We start from the raw sequence: 18006 nt of genomic DNA, 5'->3' as shown, positions 1-18006 counted from the left end.
TCCTGCTCTGAGAAAGAAAAATGTTAAGAAAATGAAAAGACAAGTCAGAGAGTAGGAGAAAATCTTTGCAAGACATTTATCTGATAAATGACTGGTATCCAACAGATGCAAAGAACTCTTAAAGCTCAACAGTAAGAAGAAAAACAACCTAATTAAAAATGGGCAAAAGATCTGAACAAACAGCTCCCTAAAGAAGATACACCAAAAAGAAATATGCTACATGAAAACACTCCACATCAAATGTCAATGGGAAATTGAGTAAACAACAATGAGGTATCACGACACACTTATAAATGGCTATAATTCAAAATACTCAGAACGCCAAATACTGGTGAAGATGGGAAGATAATCCTCATTCATTGCTAAGGTGAAAGGAAATTGGTACCCTAACAATGAAAGACAGGAGCTTTCTTTCAAAAAATATACTCTTATTATGTATAGTAAGATTCAGCAATTACACTCCTTGCTATTTGTCCAAATGAATTGAAATCTTATGTTCACAGAAAACCTGTACACAAAAATCTGTAGAGGTTTTATTCATAATTGGCAAGAATTAGAGTTAAGCAAGATATACTTCAAGAGTCTAATAAATAAATGATCAGTGCAATGAAATACTCTTTGGTGATAAAAAGAAATGAAGTATCAAGCTTTGAAAATACATGGAGGAAGCTTAAAAGTATATTGCTAAGTGAAAGAAGCCAATCTAACAAGGTTATATACTGTATGGTGCCAAGTATATGAGGTTCTGGAAAAAACAAAAGCATGAGACCATAAAAATATCTTTGGCTGTGAAGATTTTTGGCTTTTGTTTTAAAGGATTTGAGGGTTAGAGAAAGAGATGAATCAACAGGTTGAGCACAGAGTATTTTTATGTAAGTAAAATTACACTACATGTGCATAAATGATGGACACATATTGTATATTTGTCAAATCCATACATTACATAACACAATACAAAAGGTCCACACTAATACAACCTGTGCACTTTTAATGCATCAGTATTGGTTCAGCAATTCTAACAAATGTAGCAGTTCTACAAGATTTAAAAAACAGTGAATACTGTATGGATGGAGAAGGGTTATGTGAGAACTCTCTATAATTTCTGTTCAATTCTTCTCTAAACCTAAAACTGATCTAAAAACGCTGAAGTCTACACCAAAAGAAGAAGACGATGACAGATCTGTACAGCTCACCCCTGAGGACTTCCTGATTTTTCCTTAGGTGTGGTGAACCATGGGTGTGCTTATCTACCAAGGCTGTCCCAGTTGAGGGATGAAGGGCAGCAACTCTCCACTGAGTTCCAATACACCCTGACAATACCTCAGGGTGTACTGTCATCCTTAGTCTATGCACTTCCCCAGACCTGTGCATTCAGTTAATCCCAAGCAACTACCCAGGGAAACAAGGTGTTGGAGACAATGGCTCCTCCACCACCACAGCATGTTTCAAAGGACAGTAGAAAGAAATGTCATCTCTCCACTGGGAGGCATAAGCCAGAGGGCCAAGGTTTAGCTCCATCATATAACAAGTAGGTATGAGTAGTCAGTCTGAGGTGACTGGGATGCTCTTTCCAGTACCAAAGCCATAACAGGCACCTCAGTGGAGCCCTCTATTTTTAAGAGATCCCAGTACATGGAGACAATTACAGCTTTAATGGCATATTAAGATGGGACCTGGGCAGTGCCTTGCATCAGAAGCCTATGGCAACTTAAGGCCCTCCTCCAGAGGGCCTCCCATCACTGCCAGCAGGGTTAGAGGCCTCCTCATGGCACTGATTGCTTTATAGAATTTAAGGAACTCACTTATGTTGGGTTTGAACTAATCTCTTTGCTGTGCCAAACTGAGACGGTGGGTGTTGTCCATCATAACCCAGAGGGTAAGGAGCCTTGCTGTAATAGATGAAGGGGCAACAGCCTCTTAAAAGTTATTTAAAAAGTTTTGGTGAGCCTTCTGGAATCTCACCACCTACTAGCTGCTTTTCCCTGTCTCTTTTCTTTCACTTTCTTTGAAGTAACTGCTCTCTAAGTAGTGACTGTCTTTTGGGCTCACCTCATTCACAGGGTATAATCATCCTCCTACTCACCCAGTCCTTCCCTCAACACCCAGCCTCAGTCACACCTTCACTCTAAACACAGATAGGTTCCAGCTCAGACATCAACCCAGGACCACTGGAAGGAGGGCCCCATTCTCATATTCCTGCTCCCAAGGTACAAGGGATTAACAGAAACTGCCAGCTCGGAGTTCTAAGTGTATACAACCAAGGCTTGGTGGGGTCAACAATGCAATACAGGGCAGCACAGCGCACAGGAGGAGACCCCAGCAAACAGCAGCTCACAGGGCAGGAGCCTCCAGGCTTTCTTATCAGCCCGTCCAGGTAAGAAGCACTAGGGGAAAAGGGAGGGGTGAGGCTTAACTTTCAGTAGTCAAACATCAAATATGCGGATCCCAAGTAATCATTCCAAGAACAAAAACTGTAAGGAAAACAGGCATTCGCACTGGATTGTTTGTGTATAAAGAAACACTAAAAGGATGATGAAATAGTAATCAAAACTAGTTATCTGAGGGTGGCTGGAGTTAACAGCGTAAGAGTGTAGGAGGATATGCGGGCAGGGAGTCCTGAGATACTTTCCTCCCTTAGGAGTTTACACTTTTCTACAAAGGAAACTACTGCAAGATCTGATCCTTTAAACAGTAATGGATATAAACTTGTAATCCATAAAAAATGAAAGCCTCCTTTCAAACTAAAAGGACAAGGGACATTACAGTTGGTCCCTCTACTATAGTAAACAGAATGGTCCCTTAATGACCCTCCCCGTGGTCAACGCACAATCTGGAAGAGACACGGGGCTGCGGGTGCAGAGTTGCCCGGAGAGGCTCCGGGGTCGGGCTGAAGACGCCACCCGCATGGACCGGGTCCCGGCTGCCGGGTCAGCCCCCATGCTGCAAATCGGAGGGGACTGAGGCCCGCGCGGCGCCCCCGGTGGATTCGGGTCCGCAGACTCCGGAGTTGACCGCGAAGAGGCCGGTTCCGGGAGCTTCCAACCAGTCCCTCCGCCCCGTCTCCGCTCCCCGGGGCAGCACACTCACCATTGCGAAGTTTCCTAGGTCTTCCTGCGCCCTTCCCTCGACTCCAACCACCACAGCAGGTCAGAGCAGAACAGAAGAGACGGAAGCTCTTCCAAAGACCCTGAAGGGTAGGTAAGCCGCCAGCCCAATGCGGTGGGAAGAACCGACGTCCACGCCGGTGCACCGCGTCGCCCCGCCCACCCGCCTCACCGGCCTCCTGATTGGACAGGTCCCAGTGCCCCACCCCCTCATGCCTGAGTGACAGCCTGCGAGAGGAAGCCTGAGTCAGCGGAACCACTTTCCGCCGTTGGGATGGGACCTGTCCCCGCCTGGCACTTTTGCTTTGTGACAGAAATTTTTCCTGTCCCGGGATTGTCTCTGCTGTCTTCCGCAGCTCCTCGTGCACTGGGATTCCTGACTCAATTTCAAGACGGAGCAAGTACAGATAAGAGGATGGCTCAGGCCTGCCCTGCCTGGAACAAGGTTTTATGTCTTCCAGGGCTCAAGGGCTTGGTGTAAGGCTGGCTGTATGGCCATTCATGGAGCTGTGCTTCTTAAGAAACGCAGACATTTAAATGTGAACTCACCATCTGTAGTAAAGGGCTGGCTCCATTTTCATCTTTGGTCCTTGACAGCGCTGAACCTTCCACCCACCCCTGCCCCATCCCCACTCATTAAGTACTTAAGGTACCTAATCCCAGCGCACTTGGCTCTGGTAGGAGGTCTGAATCAGTCAGCTGGGTGCCAGTACAAATCTCAGTCAAACCACAGGCTGTGAGGTGTGTGCATTAACTTCTCAGGCGCACATGTTACACTGGAAGGAAATTTATTTTAGATCAGTGTTCCCTGTGTGCCTAGAAAACCTTGAAATGTCAACAGCTATAATATATATATATATATATATATATATAAATATATATATACACACACATATATATACATACATATATATATATATGGCAATTGTCTTCCTATTTCCACTGACAAGAAAAACTATAAATTGTACTTAAAATTGGAATGCACCTAGAAACTCTTCCTGCCCCCATCTTTATTGAAATATAATAAAATTGCATCTAAAGATTAAAACATGATGATTCTGATACTTACACTGTATTGTATAATAGATATTTGCTGAGAGAGTGGATCTTAAGCATACTCACCATGCAAACAAAAATAAAGGTGACTAACTGAGGTGATGGATGTGTTTAACCTGGAAAGTCTTATATTCCCAAGAGATTGAACTGCAAACTCTTTTACATTGCAAAATACTTCATGCATTGATTTATTTGAACAGCTTTATGGAGATATAATGCACATACTTTAGAAGGCATCTATTAAGTGTACATTTTAATGGTTTCAGTATATTTGCAGATACACACAATTATCACAATTTTTGAGGATTTTTGTTACTTCAAAAAGAAACTCTTCTGCCCTTTAGCTATCACTGCTAATCTTCTTATCCTCCTATTCCAATCCCCCAGCCTAGAAAACCACTACTCTACTTTCTATTTCCATATTCTGCTCTTTCATATTAAGAATTATATATGGCCTTTTGAAGGACTTCATTCACTCAGCATAATTTCTTCAAGAGACAACTATGCGTGAATATTTCCTTCGTTTTATGTCAGAATAATATTCTACTGATTGGATAAGACATGTTGTGTTTATCTATTCACCTGTTAATTGACATTTGGATGTTTCTCCCTTTTGCTCACTATGAATCATGTTACTACAAAATTCATATGTAAGTTTTGATCAAACATGTGTTTTCATTTTCTTGAGCATGTACCTAGGTGGGATTGATGGGTCATATGATAATTCTAGGTTTAATATTTAAGGATCTCCCAGACCTTTATCCAGAGCAGCTTCGCCATTTTATCTTCATTCCACCCCATATGAGAGTTCAAATTTCTCCATGTATCCTCGATAAAATTTATTGCCTCACTTTTTAATTTTAGCCATCCTAATTGTCAAGTGGAATCTCACTGTGGTTTTGATTTGCATGTCCTTGATGACTAATGATATCCAGAATCTTTTCATATGCCCTTGAATATTTGTGTATTTTACTTGGAAAACTGTGTATTCAGATCCTTTGTCATATTTAAATTGAATTATTTGATTTTTATAAATTGTTATGTCTAGATATTTTCATTACAAGTTCCTTTTCAGATATAAGATTGGCAAAATTTTCTTCCATTCTGTGGGTTGTGTTTTCACTCTCTTGCCCTAAAAAATTTACTTATAATTGTAGTAATATACACATACCATAAAATGTACATGTTCACCACTTTTAAGTGTATAGTTCAGTACTATGTAATACACTGCCATTGTGAAACCAATCTCCAGACAATTTTCATCTTCCACAAACATGTTGAGTCTAAACAAATAGACTGCCAGTTATTTCTCCAGCAAAATATGGGTTTATCCAGGACGAGCAAAGAATTGTAATTTGGGATCTGCAACCTTGGCATGCGAGATCCCTGGAGCAAGGAGACAACTCTTTTAAAGAAGGGAAAAGGATGTTCGGAGGGCTATCATAAACAAAGAATGATCTGAGCAACTGAGGGTTCAAAATACAGTGGCTTTTCATTGGCTGAGTTATGACAGTTTCTCACTGGCCAAGATCTTGAGGCAAGAAGAGAAAGCCCTCCTTCTTTCTGTTGGGCTCAGCTATCCTCATAGGGTGTGATAGCTTCCCTTCTGGTCTCCTATTTAATTTAGGTTTCTGTTTATTAATTTTTTACATCCGTAAGACAAGTCCTCATTCTCCCATTGCCAGCCCCTGGCAAAAACTATTCTACTTTTTGTCTCTAGGAATTCAACAACTCTAGGTACCGCATACCAATGAAACCACAAAGTGCCATTTCAACAGTGTTAAATATTCTGATCCAAGAAATTAGGATGTTTTCACATTTATCTTACATTAATTTATTTATGTTGACCATGCTTTGTAGTTTTCTGAGTATTCATTTTGTATTCCTTTTGCTAAATTTATTCCTAATTATTTTTTCATCTTATTAGAAATGCATGTCTTGGTTTCATTATATCATTCCAAGTGTATAGAAATACACTAATTATTATATTTTGACCTTGTATATTATCACTCTGCTGAACTCAATAATGAGTTCTAATACTTTAAAAAAAAAATTCTTTAGTCTTTTCTGAATAGACAATATCTCATCTGGAAATGGAAATAGTTTTTCATCTTCCTAACCAATCTTTAAGCATTTTATTGCCTTTTCTTGTATAATAGTTTTGGCTAAAATCTCTATACATTCTCAAATAGAAGTGGCAAGACCAGATATCCTTGTTTTGTTCCATATCTTCAGATGAAAGCATCCAATCTTTCATCATTAAAAACATTAGCTTTGGGTTTTCCACAGATGTTCATTATGAGGTTAAGAAATTTCTTTCTATTCCTGTTATTCTGAGTGTTTTAGTCATGGTGTATATCATAGGTGTATATCACTACAACCTTCCCTTTTACTACTCCTTATGCTTCATACAACTGTCCTTGTATATTTCTCTCCTGGTTTTTACTTAACACTAAACACCATGGAAAATATTTAATTTCTTCTGCTCTTTAATAAAAAGTGAAGTTGTTACTTTTATTTTCCAGGTTTCCAGAAAATGTGCTGGAAGTCTAAGCATATGGAAATGAAACCTGTGAACAGCAAAATGTGCTGTGGGCTTTGTGGATCATCGAAACGAGAGGCGTCCTGCTTAAAGGAAAAAACATTAAAAATTTCCCATATCTCCTTTTATACTCAATTATGATATTACATGAAATGACACAAATTACCAAAACTTATAGGCCTCACTTGAGTCATAAAGGAGATATTAAAAATATTACATAGTATACTAAACAGTAAATTTATATATTATAACTGAGGCACTGCTTGGTACCTCAGGAAATACATCAGTGTTTAGATAACAAGTAGGAAGGGCAAAAGCTGTTCCAAAGGACCAGGAGCTGGCCTGTATTCTTTGTAAGGCCAAGTCTTTTCCTGTTGAAAACAAAAATGTCACACACCTCCTTCATCAAGGCACTCAGTGGCCATGAAGGATCAAGACATTTATATGAATATTTTGTAACACTATCTCTAAAAATGGTAAAAGATAAAAGTTCCAAATCATAAAAATGATCAGTACGTTCCTTTTCTTACTAATATGACTGACTGGAATGTCTTATGAAAAAACTTTCGCTCTAATTCTCGTTTTTACCTTCTAGAAAACAACAATTATGATCACCAATGAGAGAAAAGTTTACCTCCTCACAGCATTCAATACAGAAAAACATCTTGCTTGCTTAAATAGAAATCATATCCTCTAACAAGAGTCAAAATCCTATAAGAAGTCCATTTCAGCATCCTGTTGCTATTATACTTCACAGTCCTTGTGGTCTGTGTTCATTCTTATTAAAATTCATTATACTCCCTTTTTTTTTTTTTTTTTTTTGTGGTACGTGGGCCTCTCACTGCTGTGGCCTCTCCCGTTGCGGAGCACAGGCTCCGGACACGCAGGCTCAGCGGCCATGGCTCAGGGCCCAGCCGCTCCACGGCATGTGGGATCCTCCCAGACCGGGGCACGAACCCGTGTCCCCTGCATTGGCAGGCAGACTCTCAACCATTGCGCCACCAGGGAAGCCCCCTCTACTCCCCTCTTTGACTACAGGTGTGATTCTATGGGTCAGTGGCAGAGGGCACTGAAAATTTTTTACATTTTTGGTATTAAGAGTGAATGTGAAATGAATTTCAAATCAAAAATTTTAACTACAAAAAAGTAAAATTTCTCTGAGAAAAAAATACTTGAACATGATAATACTAATGCAAAAATATAATGATTAAATGAAGAAAATTGCAAATTTATCTGAATATCCATAATTATAATGGGTATTTTAAAATATATTCTGAGGAAAGATAAACCACAGTATTTGTTAGCATACGAAAGCTTAGGAAAGAGTTGATAAAATATTTCTCCAAAACAACTACAGAATCATTTCTTTCACCAAAAAATGAACATACTTTTAATCATGTACAATCAAACATAACTGAAAACAAAGAGGGGTTATATTCAGCTACCAGTAACAGAAAGCACCCATACTTTTCTTGATATGAGGAAGGGGCTTATTCTCATATAGAAGGAGTGGGTCAAGGCAGCCACTGCACAATGCAGCAAACTCCCATGTCATTGTTCATCGCCGCACCATTGTGAATGTCATGGTGTATCAGGAAAACATACTCACCAGCAATGTTAACAGCATAAGGTGTTTCCTACCCAAGTTAGACATGATGAAGCTATAATCTACAGAAGAGGGTAATCAAACAATACTCCAAACCATGAAATTCTGAATTATTTTCCAAGTGGACACAGAAGGCTTCACAGAAAAATTCAAACTCTAACAGATTTTGATGTAGAATTGTGAAGACATCAGAGGAAAACTATACTTCTGATAATAGAAATCAAACAGTTGGTGGTGGTTTTGAGGATACTCTTGAATACAAAGGCACAGAATCTGGAAAATAGGATGAAAGGTGGTGTCCTCAAACCTCCTAGGTATCTGTCTCTCTCCCAGCATGGTGGCTCCAAAATCTGAAGTATGCCTTCTTCTCATCTGATGCCTTTCAATTGCACACAGGTGACGCTATTGGTTAATTCTAACATTGAACCACAAAGGGGATAGATTGTGGAAAATCTGGGTCCTAATATTACTCACAGGCAGGATATCTCCAACTCTAGATTTTTTGTCCTATCACAAGTCTCTCTTCTTCAAAGTCTATTCACCAAATACCAGTCAGAAGGAATGAAGAAGCAAATGGAAAAACATAATTTACGTGAATGTACACCCTTTGACAACCTTGCCATACAGAAAAAAATTATTCCAAGTGTTTAACAGTATGGAAAATGGAAAAAGGCTCCTATACTCACCACCACCCAGAAAAGATCTTCCTGTAATAAAGGTACAGTATATATAATAGATTAAGGATATCCAAGAACTACCACCCAAGGCCAGTAGGAAAATCCCAACAAATACGAAGTCTAATTGCATATTAGAACTACACCTTATGGGGTATATGTATACGTATAGCTGATTCACTTTGTTATAAAGCGGAAACTAACACACCATTGTAAAGCAATTATACTCCAATAAAGATGTTAAAAAAAAAAAAAGAACTACACTTTAATCACCCATAAATCCAAAAGACTTAAAAATGGAAAAAGAAAATATCATTACCTGATTAAAGGAAAAATCACTACCTTGTAACCTTATGAATTATTATTAAAAGATGACTTCCAGAATTACCTCACCTAAATATTCATTTCTGAGGGTAACTAGTACAAATCTAACATCAAGAAAGGCACTTTCATAAAGATCCTTAGTAAACACATATATTTATAAATTTTTATAACAAGTCTTTTATATTGAAGATTTTCTGAAACATTATTCTTGGATTACTTTCCAACAAGTTACCTCATGTTACTGACGTTTATATTTGTTTCTCATGGGAGTTTTCACATATAAGTATGTGGGCCCACTGAAGTCTTTCCTAGGCTCTTTAAAAACTATATTTATTATCTAGTGAACCCTTTCATGCTTTTGCAAAGTAGAGAGATCAAAGAAGGCTTTCCCACATTCTTCATATTTACATGGTTTCTCTGTAGTATGCATGTGTCTCTGAATGCCTAAGACAGAAATGTAGGCTTTCCCACATTCCTACGTTCATAAGACTTCTCTCCAGGGTGAGTTCTTTCATACACTTGAACATAAGTGGAAGCAAAAGTTTTCCCATATATTTTACAGTCATACGGTTTTTCTAGTATGAGTTCTTTCATGTTTTTGAAGAGAACTGGAAAAACGAAATGCTTTAGAACATATTTTACACACACACGGTTTCTCGCCAGTGTGAGTCCTTTTATGTGTTTGAAGAAAACTGGGAATAATAAATGCTTTCCCACATTCTACACATTTATATGGTTTCTCTCCAGTGTGCAGGCTCATGTGTCTTTGAATGCCTGAGAGAGAAATGTAGGCTTTCCCACATTCCTTACATTTATAGGGTCTCTCTCCAGTGTGAATTCTTTCATGCACTTGAACATAGGTGGAACTGAAGGTTTTCCCACATATTTTACATTCATAGGGTTTTTCTCCAGTATGGGTTTTCTCATGTTTTCGAAGATATCTGGGAATACTAAATGCTTTAGAACATGTTTTACACATGTACGGTTTCTCTCCAGTGTGATTCCTTTTGTGTATGTGAAGAGAACTGGGATTATTGAATGCTTTCCCACATTCTTCACATTTATATGGTTTCTCTCCAGTGTGCAGTCTCATGTGCCTTCGAATGCCTGAGGGACAAACGAAGGCTTTCCCACATTCCTGACATTGATAGGGTTTCTGTCCAGTGTGAGCTCTTTCATGCACTTGAACGTAAGTGGAAGCGAAGGATTTCCCACATACTTTACATTCATAGGGTTTTTCTCCAGTATGGGTTCTTTCATGTTCTCGAAGGTATCTGGGAATACTAAATGCTTTACAACATGTTTTACACACATATGGTTTCTCTCCACTGTGACTCCTTTCATGTATTTGAAGAGAACTGGGGTTAATCAATGCTTCCTCACATGCCTTAAATTCACAGGGTTTTTCTCCAGTGTGATCTCTTCCATGTTTTTGGAAACTTTTTTGAGAACGTAAACCTTTACCCCATTGCTTACATTCATAGGGCTTCTCTCCAGAGTGAATTCTTTCATGTGTTTGGAAACCTTGATGATTACTGAAACTTTTTCCACATTGCTGGAATTCATACAGTTTCTCTCCTGTGTGAGTTCTTTTGTGTCTCTGTAAGGAACTGTAATATTTGTAAACTTTCCCACATTCCTTACATTTATATGTATTATACAGTACCTGATCATATTTTTTAAAATCTTGAGGTTTGTGTTCAATGTGACATTTCATGTGCCTATTAAGAGATGAATGATGCATGAAGACTTTTCCACATACACTGCATTCACATCGTTTTAACCCAGGAGTTTTCTTGTTCTGATCAAGAGGTGGAATAAGGCTGAAGTTTCCTCCACATGGATTACGGTCTTTACGCTCAGAGAATCTCACTACCGTATGATTTCTGAAAATGTGAGAAGCACACTATTAATGATTTATTAATCATTTTATATGTATTGCATTTATTACAACTGATAGGAATAGTGTGGTTTTCTAATTTGTGTGAATTGTTAGGAATTGAATATACTGAATGCTCTGCAACAGACTGCACCCTTTCTATTGAAAAGTAGTATTCAAATACAGGGTTTATTAATACTGCTTGCAAGTGAATTATTTTGCAAATACTGGACATTTATATAACATTTAAGAAAATATTTTTGAAAGAAACTTTCTAAGAATAATTAAATTAGAAGAAAGGGCTATTTGTTTTGTTTGCACATTTTAAAAATTTCATAATATACCAGGATTTTCATGTGAGTCAATGCTTTCTATTGTCAGTGTGACTTACCTTGGTTTTCCCCCCTGGTTTTTGTACTGCTCTTCAATGTCATCATCATCCCATTTTGTTCCTAAAATGCAGACCCAGTAAAATGATTCCAAAGATTGGAAATTAAAGAAATATTATTTGACTCTATGTACATTGTTAGCTGTGATCATGCCTGGTTTATATACCAACATCCTCCCTTCTCACATTACACAACTTAGAACATCAATGAGCAAGAAGCATTTGATCTCTACCTGAGTAACTGATGGAAAGTCTCCAGCCTTACCTACTGAGGCCAGATTCCTAAAGGTTTCCTGCATCACATCTCTGTAGAGTTTCTTCTGTGTAGGATTCAGTAGAGCCCACTCCTCCAGGGTGAAGTTCACAGCCACATCGTCACAGGTCACTGAGTCCTAAAACATCCCAAGTATGTGTACAGTAGGATGAGTGACAGCACTGGACACCTATATTCCATTTATGGGAAGGTTATGTATGATTCTGTCCTTTCCAAACATTTACTCACCCTCTGTCCATACTTCCTTCCTCATTAATTTATCAGTACCATAAAGACATGAAAATTATTTACACATTTTTACTGTGATCACATTACATTTTATTTCTCTCTAATGGCAGGGCTCAGAGAATACTGGGAAATGACAGAAATGCTATACAATGAAACCAATATTATCATTTTAAGACCATCAATTCCTTATGAGAAAAATTATTTCATTTCCTTCCTTATTACCCATCAATTCCAGCACTCCAAGAGACAAGGGGTCAAATCTGTGTGAGGTTTCAATGCATAAACCACTGTGAATAACTATAAGCTTTTTCTTCTCTTCCCATTACCAGGCATGAGAGTCCAGGAGGCCTCTGGCATGTAACATTTAACAAGGTCCAGTTAGTCACAGATCCTACAGTCCTCCAGGACATTAAAAGTGACAAGATAAAACTGGCTGAATGAAAATATTCTTGGGGAGAAGTACTGCTTTTGCCCCGTGTCATATGTATTACAGACTCAGTACCTCCTTTGTCTCTCTGTCCAATTTAATGGACTAGAAAGTTATTTGGAACAGAATTCAGACATGACAAAGAAGGCATGACAACTTAAACCACAAAATCCCTACACTCCTGCGCCTCAGGGCAGCTTCCTGCCAATTCTGGGAAGACACAGGCATACACACTGAGATAATAATGTCAGAAGAGCCCATGTGGCACACCATGACAGTCGATCCTCATCCCTGCTGACATTAAAAAACAATTTAAGGAGAGGAGAACAAGACGGAAGAGTGGAGGGACATGGAACTCACCTCCTCCCGCCAGTACATCTACATGTGGAACAATTTCTTTAGAATACCTATTTAAAGCTTGAGGAAGATCTCAAATAACCAAAGCTGCAAGAAAGATCCCCACATAACTGGGTAGGATGAAGGGAGAAGAGAGAAGAGGAACTGAAATGGGACCTGCACCCCTGGGAGGGAGCTGTAAAAAAGGAAAGGTCCCCTAAGCCAGGGAACCTCCTTCACCAGCTGGGAGGTCCACCAGGATAGATAGGGAGCTTCAAAGGCTGAAAAGGAGAGTGTGGCAGCTGGCCTGTAGCCTGGCAGGGTAGAGAGAGATCGGAACTGAAGGTCCTGGTAACGGGCCCGCACTTCTCAGCCCAAGACATGTGCCTGCTGGTGTGTGCAATGACTGGGTGCAGAAACGTGGCTTCAACGGACAGACCCAGGGAGAGGACTCAGTTTGCCTGCACAGAGACAGCCCACAGGGCCTGGACTGTGGCCTGGGTCGCAACTGGGGGCATGAGCAGGACAGAGAGTGGGTCTGCCATAGGAGCCCCATTGTCAACACGGGCAGGAGGGGAACAGGTCTGCCATAGCAGCCTCATTGTCAGCATGCTCATAGAAGGGATCTAGCTGCAGTGGGTTCTTTGAACTTTGTGGGCCTGCACAAGCAGAGGCAGGGCTGAAATCTGAGCCAATTGCAGGCAGTCCCAGTCCCTGCGGGTGCTGGGATGCAGCTTCAGCGGGTTCTTGTTCCAACAGATTTTGGGACTGGGACTGCTTGTGCTTGCCTGAGAGCCACCTGAGCCGACTATCTGCTGGCTCAGGGGACATGACTCTGTGGGTTTAAACACTGGTGGCCCTGTGGGCATGCATACACGCCTAAGGAATCTCTAACCTGATTACCAGAGCCCCCAAGGGAAGGTGGCCATCAAGGGCAGTGCCAGCAGCAGTGATCTTTATGGGTACGCACACCAGGTGGCAAGTAGCATCACAGAATCACACATCCCACAGACATCTCCTGGGGATGAAGATGAAGCAGCTCCTCTCCCAGTGGGAGGCCTCCAGTGTCACCTACCTCACACCACAGCTTAGAACCGGATCTAGGAGCTTCTATTCCAGCAACTAGAGAGCAGACCCTGCCCCCAACACACGTGTGACAACCACAGAGCAAAAAGGAGGCCCCGCCAAACATCCAGTGCAGTCTCTGGTCACCACAAGGCCAAACACACCAACAAGGGCCAGCAGAACCTGATGAGACAAATGGCAAGCATACATACTAAAAACAGCCCTTGCACCATGAATATTGGACTCAAGCAGTCTACACAGGGACACTCCCACAAAACATCAGCCCTGCAAGACCACAGTAGATAACTGTTTCTCCTAAACTGACAGAGTCAGAGAAATATAAGAGAAATGAAATAGCAGAGGAACTACTCCCAAATAAAAGAACAAGAAAAATCCCCTTAAAGAACAAACAATGAAATAGACCTCTCCAGTCTACCAAACCCCAAGTTAAAAAAGGAGGTAATAAAAATGCTGAAGGTATTAAGAAAGGCTACCAATAAAAATGTGGATCACTGCAACAAGGAACTAGAAACTATAAAGATGAGCCAATCAACATTAGACAACTCCATTGCCAATAGGAATACTGAGTTAAACATAATAAATAGCAAACTTAGTAATGCAGAACAATGAACAAGTGACCTGAAGAAAGAATAATGGAAATCACCCAATCAGAACAGCAGACAGAAAAACAAATGAAAAATATGAAAGCAAGATATGAGATGTATGGAACAATATAAAACATGCCAATTTACACATAATAGAATCCAAGAAGGAGAAGAAAGAGAAAAGGGGATTGAAAAAGTATTGAATAAATTATGGCTGAAAACATCCTAAACCTAAAGAAGGAAACAGAGATCCAGGTACAGGAAGCACAGAGGGTCCCAAACAAGATGAACCCAAACAGACCTGCTCTAAGATATATCATAATTAAAATGGGAAGAAGTTAAGATAAAGAAAGGATTCTAAAGGCAACAAGAGAAAGCCAAAGAGTCAATCACAAGGGAATCCACATAAGGCTATCAGCTGATTTCTCTACAGAAGCTTTGCAGGCAGAAGGAGTGGCAAGATACACTGAAAGTCCTAAAAGGGAAAAACCTGCAACCTCGGATACTCCACCCAGCAAGATTATCATTTAAACTAGAAGGAGAGATATAGAATTTCTCAGAAAAGCAAAAACTAAAAGAATACAGCAGTACTAAGCCTATCTTACAAGAAATATAGAAAGGTCCCCTCTAAATGGAAAAGCAAGAATCTATATGAATGGGAAAATCAAAATAGTAAAGGTAAATATATAAGAGGACTGAAGATCACTTAAATAAACCAGTACATAGATTAAAAAAGAATCAAAAGAATACTGTGAAAGCAATTATAACTATAAGGAACAGCAAAAGGGTAATAAACATGAAGATGTAAAATAAGACATCAAAATCACAAAACATGTGGGAGGGGAGTAAGAATGTAGATCTTTTACAATGTGTTTGAGCTTATATGACTACCAGTCTAAAGCAAGTACATACATTTACAGGTTAACAAACTTGAAAATCAGGCTAACCACAAACCAAAAACATACAATAGATTCACAAAACCCAAAATGAAAGAAACTCAAGCATAATACAAAGAAAACCATCAAACTACAAAGGGAAAAACAAAGAAATAATACAAAGAAAACCATCAAACTACAAAGGGAAAAACAAAAAGAAGAAAGGAACAAATAAGAAATATAAAATCAACTGGAAAACAAGGTTTTAAATGTCAATAAATACATACTTATCAATAACTACTTTATGTGTCAATGGAATAAATAATCAAAAGACAGATCAAAAGACAGATAAAAAAAAAAAGACAGATCAAAAGACAGAGTGGTAAATTGGATAATAAAACAAGAACTTTCAATATGCTGCCTACAAGAGACCCGATTTACGGCAAAAGTAACATAAACATTGAAAGTAAGGGAATGGAAAAAGATATTTCATACAAATGGAAATTACAAGAAAGTAGGGGTAGCAATACTCATATCAGACAAAATAGACTTTAAAACAAAGGCAATAAAGAAAGACAAAGAAGGACACTAGATAATGATAAAAGGATCAATACAAGAAGAGGATATTGCACTCATTAACATATATGCACCCAATGTAGGAGCATCTAAATACATAAAACAAATACGAGCAGACATAAAAGGAGAAATTGATGGTAGGAGAGTTTAACACCCCAGTGGCATCAATGGACAGATCTTCCAGATAGAAAATCAGTAAGGCAACAGAGATTCTGAATGACACAATAGTTAGACTTAATAGCTATATATAGGACACTACATCCAAAGAAACCAGAATACACATTCTTTTCAAGCGCACATGGACATTCTCTAGGATAAACCACATAGTAGAACAAAAAACAAGGCTCAACAAATTTAAGACGACAGAAATTATTTCAAGCATCTTTTGTGACCACAACAGCATGAAACCAGAAATGAAGCACAGAAAGAAAAACGAGAAAAAAATGATTACATGGAGACTAAAAACAACATGTCCCTAAAAAAACCAATGGGTCAACAATGAAATCCAAGAGGAAATTAAAGAATACCTCAAGAAAAATGAAAATGAAAACACAGCCATACATAATCTATGAGATGCAGCAAAAGCAGTTCTATGAGGGAATTTCATAGTGATACAGGGCTTCTTTAAACAAAAACAACAAATCCCAAATAAATAACCTAACCTATTTACAAAGATTAGAAAAAGAATAAACAAAACCTAAAGTCACAGAAAGAGGAAAATAATAAAGATCAGAGAGGAAGTAAATAGAAATTAAAAAAAAAAATTAGAAAAGACCAATAAAACTGAGACCTGGTTTTTTGAAAAGATAAAAAAAATCAACAAACCTCTAGCCAAGCTCACGAAAAGGAAAAGAGAGAGGACCCAAAGAAACAAAATGAGAAATGAAAGGGGAAAAACAACAACCAATACCACAGCAATACAAAAAAATCATAAGAGAATACTATAAACAAGTATATGCCCACAAAATGGACAACCTAGAAGAAATGTACAAGTTCCTAGAAATATACAGCCTACCCAAATTGAGTCAAGAAGAAAGAGATAATTTGAACAGATCAAGCACTAGGAGTTAAATGGAAACTGTGCGAATCCCCTGGTGGTCCAGTGGTTAGGGCTCAACACTTTCACTGCTGTGGCCTGGGTTCAACCTCTGCTCAGGGAACTAAGATCCCACAAGCCATGTGGTGTGGCCAAAAATAAATAAATTAATTTAATTTTAAAAAATTGAAGCTGCAATATAAAAACAAAAACAAAAAACTCCCTGCAAACAGAAGTCCAGGACCAGAGAGCTTCCCTGGGGAATTCTACCAAACATACAAAGAACTTATACTGATCCTTATCAAACTATTCCAAAAGACTGAAGAGGCGGGTACACTCCCAAAGTCATTCTATAAAGCAACCATCACCCTGATGCCAAAACCAAAGACACTACATAAACAAGAAAATTACTGGCCAATACCTTTGATGAATACAGATGCAAAAATTCTCAACAAAATGTGATCAAATCAAATCCAACTATACACAAAAAGGACCATACAGCATGATCAAGTTGGATTCATCCCAGGGTCACAAGGATGGTTCAACACACACAAATCAATCAATGTAATACATGACATCAACAAAAGAAAAGACAAAAACCACATGATCATCTCAACAGGTGAAGACAAAGTATCTGATAAAATTTAACACACATTCATGATAAAAACTCTCACCAAAGTGGTTATAGAAAGAACATATCTCAACATAATAAAAGCCATTTTTGGCAAACCCACAGCCAACATAACACTCAATGGTGAAAAGCTGAAAGCATTCCCAGTAAATTCTGGAATGAGACAAGGATGCCCACTTCCACTACTTCTACTCAACAGAGTATTGGAAGTCCTAGCCACAGGAATCACAGAAGAAAAAGAAATGAAATCCAAATCAGAAGGGAAAAGGTAAAATTGTCATTATATGAAGATGACATGATACTCTATATAAAAACCCTAAAGAGGGCTTCCCTGGTGGCGCAGTGGTTGAGAGTCCGCCTGCCGATGCAGGGGACACGGG

General features: G+C 38.9%; 2 protein-coding genes across 2 annotated transcripts in view; both read right to left on the bottom strand.

The window, feature by feature from the left end:
• LOC103088837 (zinc finger protein 709-like) overlaps positions 1-3731 on the bottom strand; it is a 12156-nt gene extending 8425 nt beyond the window's left edge. Inside the window, exons 1-3 of the mRNA XM_007461120.1 lie at positions 3654-3731; positions 2828-3535; positions 2289-2384 (exon numbers count right to left, since the gene is read on the bottom strand). Coding sequence (XP_007461182.1) covers positions 2289-2384; positions 2828-3535; positions 3654-3731 — 882 coding nt within the window. The remainder of the gene's footprint in view (positions 1-2288; positions 2385-2827; positions 3536-3653) is intronic.
• Positions 3732-9643: 5912 nt separating this feature from the next.
• On the bottom strand, positions 9644-11959 carry LOC103076465 (zinc finger protein 709-like). Its single transcript, XM_082931195.1, is given in 5 exon segments — positions 9644-9783; positions 9786-9883; positions 9885-11192; positions 11577-11637; positions 11839-11959. Coding segments are annotated over 5 exon segments (1641 nt in total). The 5' UTR covers positions 11873-11959.
• Positions 11960-18006: the final 6047 nt, after the last annotated feature.

This window comes from Lipotes vexillifer, unplaced genomic scaffold (assembly GCF_000442215.2).
Source record: "Lipotes vexillifer unplaced genomic scaffold, Lipotes_vexillifer_v1.1 scaffold469, whole genome shotgun sequence".
NCBI classification, from domain to species: Eukaryota; Metazoa; Chordata; class Mammalia; order Artiodactyla; family Lipotidae; genus Lipotes; species Lipotes vexillifer.
This window is presented reverse-complemented; position numbering and strand designations above follow the sequence as displayed.